Here is a 15009-nt window from a genome sequence, read left to right as displayed (position 1 = left end):
GGACATAGTTACGCCAGAGAACAGAGGTAGCTGGGTAACAGTTAGAGGTGGGAAGGGGAAGAAGCAGGCAGTGCAGGGTTCCCCTGTGGTCGTTCCCCTAAAAAATAAGTATGCAGCTTTGGAAACTGTTGGGGGGGACAGCCTTGCAGGTGTAAGCTGCAGTGAAGGGGTCTGTGGCTCTGAGATTCAGAAGGGAAAGGGGGAGAAGAAGAGAGCGCTAGTTATAGGGGACTCTCTAGTTAGAGGGACGGACAGGCGGTTCTGTGGACATGGGCGAGACTCTCGGATGGTTTGTTGCCTCCTGGGTGCCAGGGTCCGAGACGTCTCGGACCGTGTCTTCAGAATCCTTAAGGGGGAGGGTGTGCAGCCAGAAGTCGTGGTACACATTGGCACCAACGACATAGGTAGGAAGAGGGGTGGGGAGGTCATTCAAGAGCTCAAGGAGTTAGGCTGGAAGCTAAAAGCTAGGACAGACAGAGTCGTCATCTCTGGGTTGTTGCCGGTGCCACGTGACAGAGAGGCAAAGAATAGGGAGAGAGTGCAGTTGAACACGTGGCTGCAAGGATGGTGTAGGAGGGAGGGCTTCAGATATTTGGACAATTGGACTGCATTCTGGGGAAGGTGGGACCTGTATAAACAGGACGGGTTGCACCTGAACCAGAAGGGCACCAATATCCTGGGGGGTAGGTTTGCTAGCACTCTTCGGGGGGGTTTAAACTAATTTGGCAGGGTGATGGGATCCGGACTTGTAGTCCAGCAAGTAAGCTAGCTGTGTGTCAGGATGTCCAAGACTGTAGGGAGGCTGTGGAGAAGGTAGCACTGACAGGGACTACTTGCGGACACAGAGATGGGCTCAAGTGCGTATACTTCAATGCAAGGAGTATCAGAAATAAGGTGGGTGAACTTAAGGCGTGGATCGGTACCTGGGACTACGATGTTGTAGCCATCACGGAAACATGGATAGATGAGGGACAGGAATGGCTGTTGGAGGTTCCTGGTTACAGATGTTTCAGTAAGATTAGGGAGGGTGGTAAAAAAGGAGGGGGGGTGGCATTGCTAATTAGAAATGGTATAACGGCTGCAGAAAGGAAGTTTGAGGGGGATCTGCCTCTGGAGGTAGTATGGGTTGAAGTCAGAAATAGGAAAGGTGCAGTCACCTTGTTGGGTGTTTATTATAGGCCCCCCAATAGCAGCAGAGATGTGGAGAAACAGATTGGGAAACAGATTTTGGAAAGGTGCAGAAGCCACAGGGTCGTAGTCATGGGCGACTTCAACTTCCCAAATATTGATTGGAAGCTCTTTAGATCAAGTAGATTGGATGGGGCGGTGTTTGTGCAGTGTGTCCAGGAAGCTTTTCTAACGCAGTATGTAGAGTGTCCAACCAGAGGGGAGGCCATATTGGATTTGGTACTCGGTAACGAACCGGGACAAGTGGTGGGCTTGTTAGTGGGTGAACATTTTGGTGATGGCGACCACAATTCTGTGACTTTCACCTTGGTTATGGAGAGAGATAGGTGCGCACAACAAGGAAGTTTCTACAATTGGGGGAAGGGAAATTACGATGCTGTAAGACAGGATTTGAGGAGCATACGTTGGGAGCATAGGCTGTCAGGGAAGGATGTGGTGGAAATGTGGGACTTTTTCAAGGAGCAGATACGACGTGTCCTTGATATGTATGTACCGATCAGGCAGGAAAGAAATGGTCGTGTGAGGGAGCCTTGGTTGACGAGGGAGGTTGAATGTCTAGTAAAGAAGAAGAAGGAGGCTTACATAAGGTTGAGGAAACAAGGTTCAGACAGAGCAGTGGAGGGATACAGGATAGCCAGAAGGGACCTGAAGAAAGGGATTAGGAGAGCTAAGAGAGGGCATGAAAAATCCCTGGCGGATAGGATCAAGGATAACCCCAAGGCATTCTATGCGTATGTGAGAAACCTGAGAATGACGAGAACGAGGGTAGGTCCGATCAAGGACAGTGGTGGGAGACTGTGTATTGAGTCGGAAGAGATAGGAGAGGTCTTGAACAAGTACTTCTCTTCAGTATTTACGAACGAGAGGGACTGTATTGTTGAAGAGGAGAGTGTGAAACGGACTGATAAGCTAGAAGAGATATCTGTTAGGAAGGAAGATGTGTTGGACATTTTGAACAACTTGAGGATAGACAAGTCCCCCGGGCCTGACGGGATATATCCTAGGATTATGTGGGAAGCAAGAGAGGAAATTGCAGTACCGTTGGCAATGATCTTCTCGTCTTCACTGGCAACGGGGGTGGTACCAGGGGACTGGAGAGTAGCGAATGTTGTGCCCCTGTTCAAAAAAGGGAATAGGGATAACCCCGGGAATTACAGGCCAGTTAGTCTTACTTCTGTGGTAGGCAAAGTAATGGAAAGGGTACTGAGGGATAGGATTTACGAGTATCTGGAACGGCACTGCTTGATTAGGGACAGCCAGCACGGATTTGTGAAGGGTAGGTCTTGCCTTACAAGTCTTATTGAATTCTTCGAGGAGGTGACCAAGCATGTGGATGAGGGTAGAGCAGTGGATGTAGTGTACATGGATTTTAGTAAGGCATTTGATAAGGTTCCCCATGGTAGGCTTATGCGGAAAGTCAGGAGGCATGGGATAGAGGGAAATTTGGCCAATTGGATAGAAAACTGGCTAACCGGTCGAAGTCAGAGAGTGGTAGTAGATGGTAAATATTCAGCATGGAGTCCAGTTACAAGTGGAGTTCCGCAGGGATCAGTTCTGGGTCCTCTGCTGTTTGTAATTTTTATTAATGACTTAGATGAGGGAGTCGAAGGGTGGGTCAGTAAATTTGCAGATGATACAAAGATAGGTGGAGTTGTGGACAGTGAGGAGGGCTGTTGTCGGCTGCAGAGGGACTTAGATATGATGCAGAGCTGGGCTGAGGAGTGGCAGATGGAGTTCAACCCTGCCAAGTGTGAGGTTGTCCATTTTGGAAGAACAAATAAGAATGCGGAATACAGGGTTAATGGTAGGGTTCTTGGTCAGGTGGAGGAACAGAGGGATCTTGGGGTCTATGTACATAGATCTTTGAAGGTTGCCACTCAGGTGGATAGAGTTTGTAAGAAGGCCTATGGAGTATTATCGTTCATTAGCAGAGGGATTGAATTCAAGAGTCGTGAGGTGATGTTGCAGCTGTACAGGACTTTGGTTAGGCCACATTTGGAGTACTGTGTGCAGTTCTGGTCGCCTCACTTTAGGAAAGATGTGGAAGCTTTGGAGAGGGTGCAGAGAAGATTTACCAGGATGTTGCCTGGAATGGAGAGTAGGTCGTACGAGGATAGGTTGAGAGTTCTCGGCCTTTTCTCGTTGGAACGGCGAAGGATGAGGGGTGACTTGATAGAGGTTTATAAGATGATCAGAGGAATAGATAGAGTAGACAGTCAGAAACTTTTTCCCCGGGTACAACAGAGTGTTACAAGGGGACATAAATTTAAGGTGAAGGGTGGAAGGTATAGGGGAGATGTCAGGGGTGGGTTCTTCACCCAGAGAGTGGTGGGGGCATGGAATGCGCTGCCCGTGGGAGTGGTAGAGTCAGATTCATTGGCGACCTTTAAGCGGCATTTGGATAGGTACATGGATGGGTGCTTAATCTAGGATAGAAGTTCGGCACAACATCGTGGGCCGAAGGGCCTGTTCTGTGCTGTATTGTTCTATGTTCTATGTTCTATGTTCTATGTTCACCCTGCCCATATCCCTCTAAACCCATCCTATTCACATACCCATCCAGATGCCTTTTAAATGTTGTATTTGTACCAGTCTCCTATAAAGGTTTATAAAATCATGACAGACATGGATAGGGTACTGAAGTCCATATAGATCCCATCTACCGCTCTGCCCTCATCAATCCTCTTTGTTACTTCATCAAAAACCTCAATCAAGTTTGTGAGACATGATTTCCCACGCACAAAGCCATGTTGACTATCCCGAATCAGTCCTTGCCTTTCCAAATACATGTACATCCTGTCCCTCAGGATTCCCTCCAACAACTTGCCCACCACCGAGGTCAGGCTCACTGGTCTATAGTTCCCTGGTTTGTCCTTACCACCCTTCTTAAACAGTGGCACCATGTTTGCCAACCTCCAGTCTTCCCGCACCTCACCTGTGACTATCGATGATACAAATATCTCAGCAAGAGGCCCAGCAATCACTTCTCTAGCTTCCCACAGAGTTCTCAGGTACACTTGATCAGGTCCTGGGGATTTATCCACCTTTATCTGTTTCAAGACATCCAGCACTTCCTCCTCTGTAATCTGGACATTTTTCAAGATGTCACCATCTATTTCCCTACAGTCTATATCTTCCATATCCTTTTCCACAGTAAATACTGATGCTAGATACTCGTTTAGTATCTCCCCCATCTCCTTTGGTCCACACAAAGGCCGCCTTGCTGATCTTTGGGGGGGCCCTATTCTCTCCCTCGTTATCTTTGAGGGGCCCTATTCTCTCCCTAGTTACCCTTTTGTCCTTAATGTATTTGTAAAACCCCTTTGGATTCTCCTTAATTCTATTTGCCAAAGCTATCTCATGTCCCCGTTTTGCCCTCCTGATTTCCCTCTTAAGTACACTCCGACTTCCTTTATACTCTTCTAAGGATTCACTCGATCTATTCTGTCTATACCTTACATATGCTTCCTTCTTTTTCTTAACCAAACCCCCAATTTCTTTAGTCATCCAGCATTCCCTACACCTACCAGCCTTCCCTTTCACCCTGACAGGAATATACTTTATCTGGATTCTTGTTATCTCATTTCTGAAGGCTTCCCATTTTCCAGCCATCCCTTTACCTGCGAACATCTGCCCCCAATCAGAGTTTGAAAGTTCTTGCCTAATACTGTCAAAATTGGCCTTTCTCCAATTTAGAACTTCAACTTTTAGATCTGCTCTATCCTTTTCCATCACTATTTTAAATCTAATAGAATTATGGTCGCTGGCCCCAAAGTGCAACCCAATGACACCTCAGTCACCTGCCCTGCCTTATTTCCCAAGAGTAGGTCAGGTTTTGCACCTTCTGTACTTGGTACATCCACATACTGAATCAGAAAGTTGTCTTGTACACACTTAATAAATTCCTCTCCTTCTAAACCCTTAACACAATGGCAGTCCCAGTCGATGTTTGGAAAGTTAAAACCCCCTACCATGTCTACCCTATTTTTCTTACAGATAACTGAAATCTCCTTACAAGTTTGTTTCTCAATTTCCCTCTGACTATTAGGGGGTCTATAATACAATCCCAATAAGGTGATCATCCCTTTCTTATTTCTCAGTTTCCCCCAGATAACTTCCCTGGATGTATTTCCAGGAATATCCTCCCTCAGCACAGCTGTAATGCTATCCCTTATCAAAAACACCACTCCCCCCTCCTCTCTTGCCTCCCTTTCTGTCCTTCATGTAGCATTTGTATCCTGGAACATTAAGCTGCCAGTCCTGCCCATCCCTGAGCCATGTTTCCGTAATTGCTATGATATCTCAGTCCCATGTTCCTAACCATGCCCTGAGTTCATCTGCCTTCCCTGTTAGGCCCTTGCATTGAAATAAATGCAGTTTAATTTATTAGTCCTACCTTGTCCCTGCCTGCCCTGACTGTTTGACTCACTTCTGTTCTCAGCTGTACCAGTCTCAGATCAATCTCTTCCCTCACTGTCTCCCTTGGTCCACCCCGCCCCCCCCCCCCCCCCCCTTACTCATTTAAATCCTCCCGAGCAGCTCTAGCCAATGTCCCTGCCAGTATATTAGTCCCCTTCCAATTTAGGTGCAATCCGTCCATCTTGTACAGGTCACTTCTACCCCAAAAGAGATTCCAATGATCCAAACTTGTGAATCCCTCACCCATACACCAGCTCCTCAGCCATGCATTCATCTGCTCTATCGTCCTATTCCTGCCCTCACTAGCTCGTAGCACCAGGAGTAATCCAGATATTACTACTCTTGAGAACCTCCTTTTTAAATTTCTGCCTGACTCTCTGTAATCTCCCTTCTGAATCTCAACCTTTTCCCTTCCAATGTCATTGGTTCCAATGTGGACAATGACCTCCTGCTGGCCCCTCTCCCCCACGAGAACATTCTGCACCCTCTCTGAGACATCCTTGATCCTGACACCAGGGAAAGAACACACCATTCTGCTTTTTCTCTGCTGGTCACGGAAATGTCTGTCTGTACCTCTGACTACAGAATCCCCTAACACAATTGATCTCTTGGAAGCCAACGTACCCCTCGTTGCATTAGAGCCAGTCTCAATACCAGAAACTTGGCTGTTTGTGCTACGCTCCCCTGCGAATCCATCACCCCTACATTTTCCAAAACAGCATACCTGTTTGAAATGGGTATATCCACAAAAGACTCCTGCACTCGTGCCGACCTCTCTCACCCTTCCTGAAGTTAACCCATCTATGTGACTGTATCTGAGACTTTCCCCCCTTCCTATAACTGCCATCCATCACATACTGTTGCTGTTGCAAATTCCTTATTGCTTCTATCTGTCTCTCCAACTGATCCACTCGATCTGATAAGATTCACATCCAACAGCATTTATGGCAGATATGATCTGCAGTAACCCTTAAACTCTCTTTAAACTGCCACATCTGACAAGAAGTACATCTTACTGCAAAGGCCATTTTTGCTCCTTCACAATCTACAGACCCAGAAAATAACATCGTCTTATTCCTCTACAAAACACTGCTCAGGTTAGATTAATAGCTATGGCTTATATTTTAAGTTTAATCAAGAGACATATCTCAAAAAACATATAATCAAGAAAGAACCCAGTCTACTCACTATTGCAGGCTTTCTGCAGGCCACTTAAAAAAATTAACTTATATGATTCTGTGCTGTGAGCTTCGCCCAACCAGTTCCTCCACTGTTTGTTAACTTTCCCAGATGCACTCCGATGTCCAGCGATACATGAATTCAAACAGCAAAGGCAGTAACTCTGCAGGTTCACTCTGGTATCAGTTTCTTTCTGTCTCTCTCTCTCTCTCCTGCACTTGATGATATATTAATGAATATTGTTGTGAATTGTTGATTGATTAATGAATGTTGTTGATATATTGATGATATATGAATGCATTTTGTGGTACATTGTTGATATATTAATGCATTTTGATGATGATATATTAATGAATGTTGCTGTATATTGTTGATATATTAATTAGTTTTGTTGATATATTGATGGTATATTAATGAATGTTGTTGTATATTGTTCATATATTAATGAATGCTGTTTTACATTATTGATATATTAATGAATTTTGTTATATATTGTTGATATAGTAATGGATATTGTTGATATATTGATGATACATTAATTATCTTGTACATTGTTGATATAGTAATGAATTATGTTGATATATTGATGATATATTAATGAATTATGTTGTCTATTAGAGTCATAGAGATGTACAACATGGAAACAGACCCTTTGGTCCAACCCGTCCATGCCGACCAGATATCCCAACCCAATCTAGTCCCACCTGTCAGCACCCGGCCCGTATCCCTCCAAACCCACCCTGTTCATATACCCATCCAAATGCCTTTTGAATGCTGTAACTGTACCAGCCTCCATCACATCCTCTGGCAGCTCATTCCATACACGTACCACCCTCTGGGTGAAAAAGTTGCCCCTTAGGTCTCTGTTATATCTTTCCCCTCTCACCATAAACCTATGCCCCTCTAGTTCTGGACTCCCCCACCCAGGGAAAAGACTTTGCTATTAATGAATATTGTTGATATATTGGTGATATATTAATGAATTTTGTTGCTATATTGATCATTGTCGAATTATGTCGATATATTGATGATATATTAATGACTGTTGTTTTATATTATTGATATATTAATGAATTTTGTTGATATATTGATGATATATTAATTAACGAGTTGTATATTGTTGATATATTAATGCATTTTGTTGCTATATTGATCATTGTTGAATTTTATTGATGTATTAATGAATTTTGTTGCATATTGTTGATATATTAATGAATATCGTTGACATATTGATGATATATTAATGAATTTTAGAACATAGAATATAGAACATAGAACAATACAGCACAGAACAGGCCCTTCGGCCCACGATGTTGTGCCGAACATTTGTCCTAGCTTAAGCACCCATCCATGTACCTATCCAATTGCCGCTTAAAGGTCGCCAATGATTCTGACTCTGCCACTCCCACAGGCAGCGCATTCATGCCCCCACCACTCTCTGGGTAAAGAATCTACCCCTGACATCTCCCCTATATCTTCCACCCTTCACCTTAAATTTATGTCCCCTTGTAACACTCTGTTGTACCCGGGGAAAAAGTCTCTGACTGTCTACTCTATCTATTCCCCTGATCATCTTATAAACCTCTATCAAGTCACCCCTCAACCTTCGCTGTTCCAATGAGAAAAGGCCTAGCACTCTCAACCTATCCTCGTACGACCTATTCTCCATTCCAGGCAACATCCTGGTAAATCTCCTCTGCACCCTCTCCAAAGCCTCCACATCTTTCCTAAAGTGAGGCGACCAGAACTGCACACAGTACTCCAAATGTGGCCTTACCAAGGTCCTGTACAGCTGCAACATCACCTCATGACTCTTGAATTCAATCCCTCTGCTAATGAACGCTAATACACCATAGGGCTTCTTACAAGCTCTATCCACCAGAGTGGCAACTTTCAAAGAGCTATGAACATAGACCCCAAGATCCCTCTGCTCCTCCACCTTACTAAGAACCCTACGGTTAACCCTGTATTCCGCATTCTTATTTGTCCTTCCAAAATGGACAACCTCACACTTGGCAGGGTTGAACTCCATCTGCATCATATCTAAGTCCCTTTGCAGCCAACAACAGCCCTCCTCACTATCCACAACTCCACCAATCTTCGTATCGTCTGCAAATTTACTGACCCACCCTTCGACTCCCTCTTCCAAGGCATTAATAAAAATTACAAACAGCAGAGGACCCAGAACTGATCCCTGCGGAACTCCACTTGTAACTGGACTCCAGGCTGAATATTTACCATCTACCACCACTCTCTGACTTCGACCGGTTTTCTATCCAATTGGCCAAATTTCCCACTACCCCATGCCTCCTGACTTTCCACATAAGCCTACCATGGGGAACCTTATCACATGCCTTACTAAAATCCATGTACACTACATCCACTGCTCTACCCTCATCCACATGCTTGGTCACCTCCTCAAAGAATTCAATAAGACTTATAAGGCAAGACCTACCCTTCACAAATCCGTGCTGGCTGTCCCTAATCAAGCAGTGTCTTTCCAGATACTCGTAAATCCTATCCCTCAGTACCCTTTCCATTACTTTGCCTCCCACCGAAGTAAGACTAACTGGCCTGTAATTCCCGGGGTTATCCCTATTCCCTTTTTTGAACAGGGGCACAACATTCGCCACTCTCCAGTCCCCTGGTACCAGCCCCATGGTATATTTTGTGATATATTGATGATATATTAATGAATTGTGTTGTATATTGTTGATATATTAATGAATTTTGTTGCTATATTGATCATTGTTGAATTTTGTTGATATATTAATGAGTATTGTTAATATATTGATGATGTATTAATGAATATTGTTGTTTACTGTTCATATATTAATGAATGTTGTTTTATATTATTGATATATTAATGATTTTGTTATATATTGTTGATATAGTAATGGATATTGTTGATATATTGATGATACATTATTTATCTTGTACATTGTTGATATAGTGATGAATTATGTTGATATATTGATGATATATTAATGAATTATGTTGTCTATTAGAATCATAGAGATGTACAGCATGGAAACAGACCTTTCGGCCCAACCCGTCCATGCCGACCAGATATCCCAACCCAATCTAGTCCCACCTGCCAGCATATCTCTCCAAACCCTTCCTATTCATATACCCATCCAAATGCCTTTTAAATACTGTAATTGTACCAGCCTCGACCACTTCCTCTGGCAGCTCATTCCATACACGTACCACCCTCTGTGTGAAAAAATTGCCCCTCTCACCCTAAACCTATGCCCCTCTAGTTCTGGACTCCCCGACCCCAGGGAAAAGACTTTGCTATTAATGAATATTGTTGATATATTGATGATATATTGATAAATATTGTTGCATGTTGTTGAAATATTAATGAACATTGTTGTATATTGATCATGGTTGAATAGTTTTGATACATTGTTGGGTATTGATCTGTCATTGGTTACTCTGGGTCACACGGTGAGGTCTCACACTGACGGGGTCCCTTTAATCGGGGACGCGCTGCAGGCAGCGTGTCGGGGCCGCGCACGGTCTGTGCGTGAGGCTGGTGATGGCCGGGACCGGGACCGGGATCAGGATCGGGACCGGGATCGGGACCGGGAGCTGGGTCCTGCGGCCGGGGCACATCACCCTGGCGCTGCTGATGGGCATCGCGGGCGGAGGGCACCGCACCGCCGCTAAATATGTGAGGGGCAGCATCAGGACCAGCCAGGTACCAGGGAGGGGGGTATCAGGGACACACAGGTACCAGGGAGGGGGGTATCAGGGGCACCCAGGTACCAGGGAGGGGGGTATCAGGGGCACCCAGGTACCAGGGAGGGGGGTATCAGGGGCACCCAGGTACCAGGGAGGGGGGTATCAGGGACACACAGGTACCAGGGAGGGGGGTATCAGGGGCACCCAGGTACCAGGGAGGGGGGTATCAGGGGCACACAGGTACCAGGGAGGGGGGTATCAGGGGTACAGAGGTACCAGGGAGGGGGGTATCAGGGGTACACAGGTACCAGGGAGGGGGGTATCAGGGGTACACAGGTACCAGGGAGGGGGGTATCAGGGGCACCCAGGTACCAGGGAGGGGGGTATCAGGGGCACACAGGTACCAGGGAGGAGGGGTATCAGGGGCACCCAGGTACCAGGGAGGGGGGTATCAGGGACACCCAGGTACCAGGGAGGGGGGTATCAGGGGCACCCAGGTACCAGGGAGGGGGGTATCAGGGGCACCCAGGTACCAGGGAGGGGGGTATCAGGGGCACCCAGGTACCAGGGAGGGGGGTATCAGGGGCACCCAGGTACCAGGGAGGGGGGTATCAGGGGCACCCAGGTACCAGGGAGGAGGGGTATCAGGGGCACCCAGGTACCAGGGAGGGGGGTATCAGGGACACCCAGGTACCAGGGAGGGGGGTATCAGGGGCACCCAGGTACCAGGGAGGGGGGTATCAGGGGCACCCAGGTACCAGGGAGGGGGGTATCAGGGGTACACAGGTACCAGGGAGGGGGGCATCAGGGGTACACAGGTACCAGGGAGGGGGGCATCAGGGGCACCCAGGTACCAGGGAGGGGGGTATCAGGGGTACACAGGTAAGAGGGAGGGGGGTATCAGGGGCACACAGGTACCAGGGAGGGGGGGTATCAGGGGCACCCAGGTACCAGGGAGGGGGGTATCAGGGGCACCCAGGTACCAGGGAGGGGGGTATCAGGGGTACACAGGTACCAGGGAGGGGGGCATCAGGGGCACCCAGGTACCAGGGAGGGGGGCATCAGGGGCACCCAGGTACCAGGGAGGGGGGCATCAGGGGCACCCAGGTACCAGGGAGGGGGGTATCAGGGGTACACAGGTACCAGGGAGGGGGGCATCAGGGGCACCCAGGTACCAGGGAGGGGGGTATCAGGGGTACACAGGTACCAGGGAGGGGGGTATCAGGGGTACACAGGTACCAGGGAGGGGGGTATCAGGGGTACACAGGTACCAGGGAGGAGGGTATCAGGGACACACAGGTACCAGGGAGGGGGGCATCAGGGGCACCCAGGTACCAGGGAGGGGGGTATCAGGGGTACACAGGTACCAGGGAGGGGGGTATCAGGGGCACCCAGGTACCAGGGAGGGGGGTATCAGGGGCACCCAGGTACCAGTGAGAGGGGGTATCAGGGGCACCCAGGTACCAGGGAGGGGGGGGTATCAGGGGTACACAGGTACCAGGGAGGAGGGTATCAGGGACACACAGGTACCAGGGAGGGGGGTATCAGGGGCACCCAGGTACCAGGGAGGGGGGTATTAGGGGTACACAGGTACCAGGGAGGGGGGTATCAGGGGCACCCAGGTACCAGGGAGGGGGGTATCAGGGGCACCCAGGTACCAGGGAGGGGGGTATCAGGGGCACCCAGGTACCAGGGAGGGGGGTATCAGGGGCACACAGGGTACCAGGGAGGGGGGGTATCAGGGGTACACAGGTACCAGGGAGGGGGGTATCAGGGGCACCCAGGTACCAGGGAGTGGGGTATCAGGAGCACCCAGGTACCAGGGAGGGGGGTATCAGGGACACCCAGGTACCAGGGAGGGGGGGTATCAGGGGCACCCAGGTACCAGGGAGGGGGGTATCAGGGACACCCAGGTACCAGGGAGGGGGGCATCAGGGGACACCCAGGTACCAGGGAGGGGGGGTATCAGGGGCACCCAGGTACCAGGGAGGGGGGGTATCAGGGGCACCCAGGTACCAGGGAGGGGGGTATCAGGGGTACACAGGTACCAGGGAGGGGTGTCTCAGGGGCACCCAGGTACCAGGGAGGGGGGTATCAGGGGACACACAGGTACCAGGGAGGGGGGCATCAGGGGCACCCAGGTACCAGGGGAGGGGGGTATCAGGGACACCCAGGTACCAGGGAGGGGGGTATCAGGGGCACCCAGGTACCAGGGAGGGGGGTATCAGGGGCACCCAGGTACCAGGGAGGGGGGTATCAGGGGTACACAGGTACCAGGGAAGGCGGGTATCAGGGGTACACAGGTACCAGGGAGGGGGGTATCAGGGGCACCCAGGTACCAGGGAGGGGGGTATCAGGGGTACACAGGTACCAGGGAGGGGGGTATCAGGGGTACACAGGTACCAGGGAGGGGGGTATCAGGGGTACACAGGTACCAGGGGAGGGGGGAATCAATGGCACCCAGGTACAGGGAGGGGGGAATCAATGGCACCCAGGTACCAGGGAGGGTATCAGGGACACCCAGGTACCAGGGAGGGGGTATCAGGGGGTACACAGGTACCAGGGAGGGGGGTATCAGGGGTACACAGGTACCGAGGAGGGGGTATCAGGGGTACACAGGTACCAGGGAGGGGGTATCAGGGGCACCCAGGTACCAGGAAGGGGGGGTATCAGGGGTACCCAGGTACCAGGGAGGGGGTATCAGGGACACCCAGGTACCAGGAAGGGGGGGGTATCAGGGGTACCCAGGTACCAGGGAGGGGGGTATCAGGGGCACACAGGTACCAGGGGAGGGGGTATCAGGGACACCCAGGTACCAGGGAGGGGGGTATCAGGGGACACCCAGGTACCAGGGAGAGGGGCATCAGGGACACCCAGGTACCAGGGAGGGGGGCATCAAGGGTACACAGGTACCAGGGAGGGCGGGTATCAGGGACACCCAGGTACCAGGGAGGGGGGCATCAGGGGCACCCAGGTACCAGGGAGGGGGGTATCAGGGGTACACAGGTACCAGGGAGGGGGTATCAGGGGTACACAGGTACCAGGGAGGGCGGGGTATCAGGGGTACACAGGTACCAGGGAGGGGGGGTATCAGGGGTACACAGGTACCAGGGAGCGGGGAATCAGGGGCACCCAGGTACCAGGGAGGGTATCAGGGGTACACAGGTACCAGGGAGGGGGGGGGTATCAGGGGTACACAGGTACCAGGGAGGGGGGTATCAGGGGTACACAGGTACCAGGAAGGGGGGTATCAGGGGTACACAGGTACCAGGGAGGGGGGTATCAGGACCAGCCAGGTACCAGGGAGGGGGGTATCAGGGGCACACAGGTACCAGGGAGGGGGGGTATCAGGGGCACCCAGGTACCAGGGAGGGGGGTGTATCAGGGGTACACAGGTACCAGGGTAGGGGGGGTATCAGGGGTACCCAGGTACCAGGGAGGGGGGTATCAGGGACACCCCAGGTACCAGGGAGGGGGGCATCAGGGGCACCCAGGTACCAGGTTGGGGGGCATCAGGGGCACCAAGGTACTGGGGGGGCATCAGGGGCACCCAGGTACCACGGAGGGGGGCATCAGGACCACCCAGGTAGCAGGGAGGGGCCATCAGGGGCACCCAGGGTACCGGGGAGAGAGGGGGGCATCAGGACCGGCCAGGTACCAGAGGGGAGAGAGGGGGCAGCATTAGGACCAGCCAGGTACCAGGGAGGGGGGCATCAGGGACACCTAGGTACCAGGGGGGTGAGGGGGGACATCAGGGGCACCCAGATATCAGGGAAGGGGCATCAGGTTGCAGCAAGGTACCGGGGGAGAGAGGGGGGGTATCAGGGGCACCCAGGTATCGGGGGGCATCAGGGGCACCCAGGTACCGGGGGGGGGCATCAGGACCAGCCAGGTATCGGGGGGGGCTTCAGGGGCACCCAGGTACTGGGGGGGCATCAGGACCAGCCAGGTACTGGAGGGGGCATCAGGGGCACCCAGGTACCGGGAGGGGGGGCATCAGGGGGCACCCAAGTTCCAGGGAGGGGGCATCAGGCGTAAACAGGTACCGGGGGAGAGAGGGGGGCATCAGGGGCACCCAGGTACCGGGGGGAGAGAGGGGATATCAGGGGCACCCAGGTACCAGGGAGAGAGAGGGGGGCAGCATCAGGAACTGCCAGGTACCGGGGGGAGAGAGGGGGGGGCATCAGAGGCACCCAGGTACCAAGGGGATAGAGGGGGCAGCATCAGGACCAGCCAGGTACCGGGGGGAGAGAGGGGGCATCATGGGCACCCAGGTACCTGGGGCAGAGAGGGGGCATCGGGGCACCCAGGTACGGGGGGGAGAAGGGGGCAACATCAGGAACAGCCAGGTACCAGGGAGGGGGGCATCAGGACCAGCCAGGTACCAGCAAGGGGGGTATCAGGGACACCCAGGTACCAGGGAGGGGCAGCATCAGGACCACCCAGGTAGCAGGGATGGGGGCATCAGGAGCACCCAGGTACCAGGGAGGGGGGCATCAGGACCAGCCAGGTACCAGGGAGGGGGGCATCAGG

General features: G+C 51.1%; 2 protein-coding genes across 2 annotated transcripts in view; both read left to right on the top strand.

The window, feature by feature from the left end:
- Positions 1-15009, top strand: part of cog3 (component of oligomeric golgi complex 3) — a 522289-nt gene that overhangs the window by 393242 nt on the left and 114038 nt on the right. The gene's annotated exons all lie outside the window — the stretch shown is intronic.
- Positions 10301-15009, top strand: part of LOC140485939 (transmembrane protein 145-like) — a 25708-nt gene continuing 20999 nt past the window's right edge. Inside the window, exon 1 of the mRNA XM_072584383.1 lies at positions 10301-10492. Coding sequence (XP_072440484.1) covers positions 10331-10492 — 162 coding nt within the window. The 5' untranslated portion in view covers positions 10301-10330. The remainder of the gene's footprint in view (positions 10493-15009) is intronic.

This window comes from Chiloscyllium punctatum, chromosome 15, assembly GCF_047496795.1.
Source record: "Chiloscyllium punctatum isolate Juve2018m chromosome 15, sChiPun1.3, whole genome shotgun sequence".
In the NCBI taxonomy this organism is placed as follows: Eukaryota; Metazoa; Chordata; class Chondrichthyes; order Orectolobiformes; family Hemiscylliidae; genus Chiloscyllium; species Chiloscyllium punctatum.
This window is presented reverse-complemented; position numbering and strand designations above follow the sequence as displayed.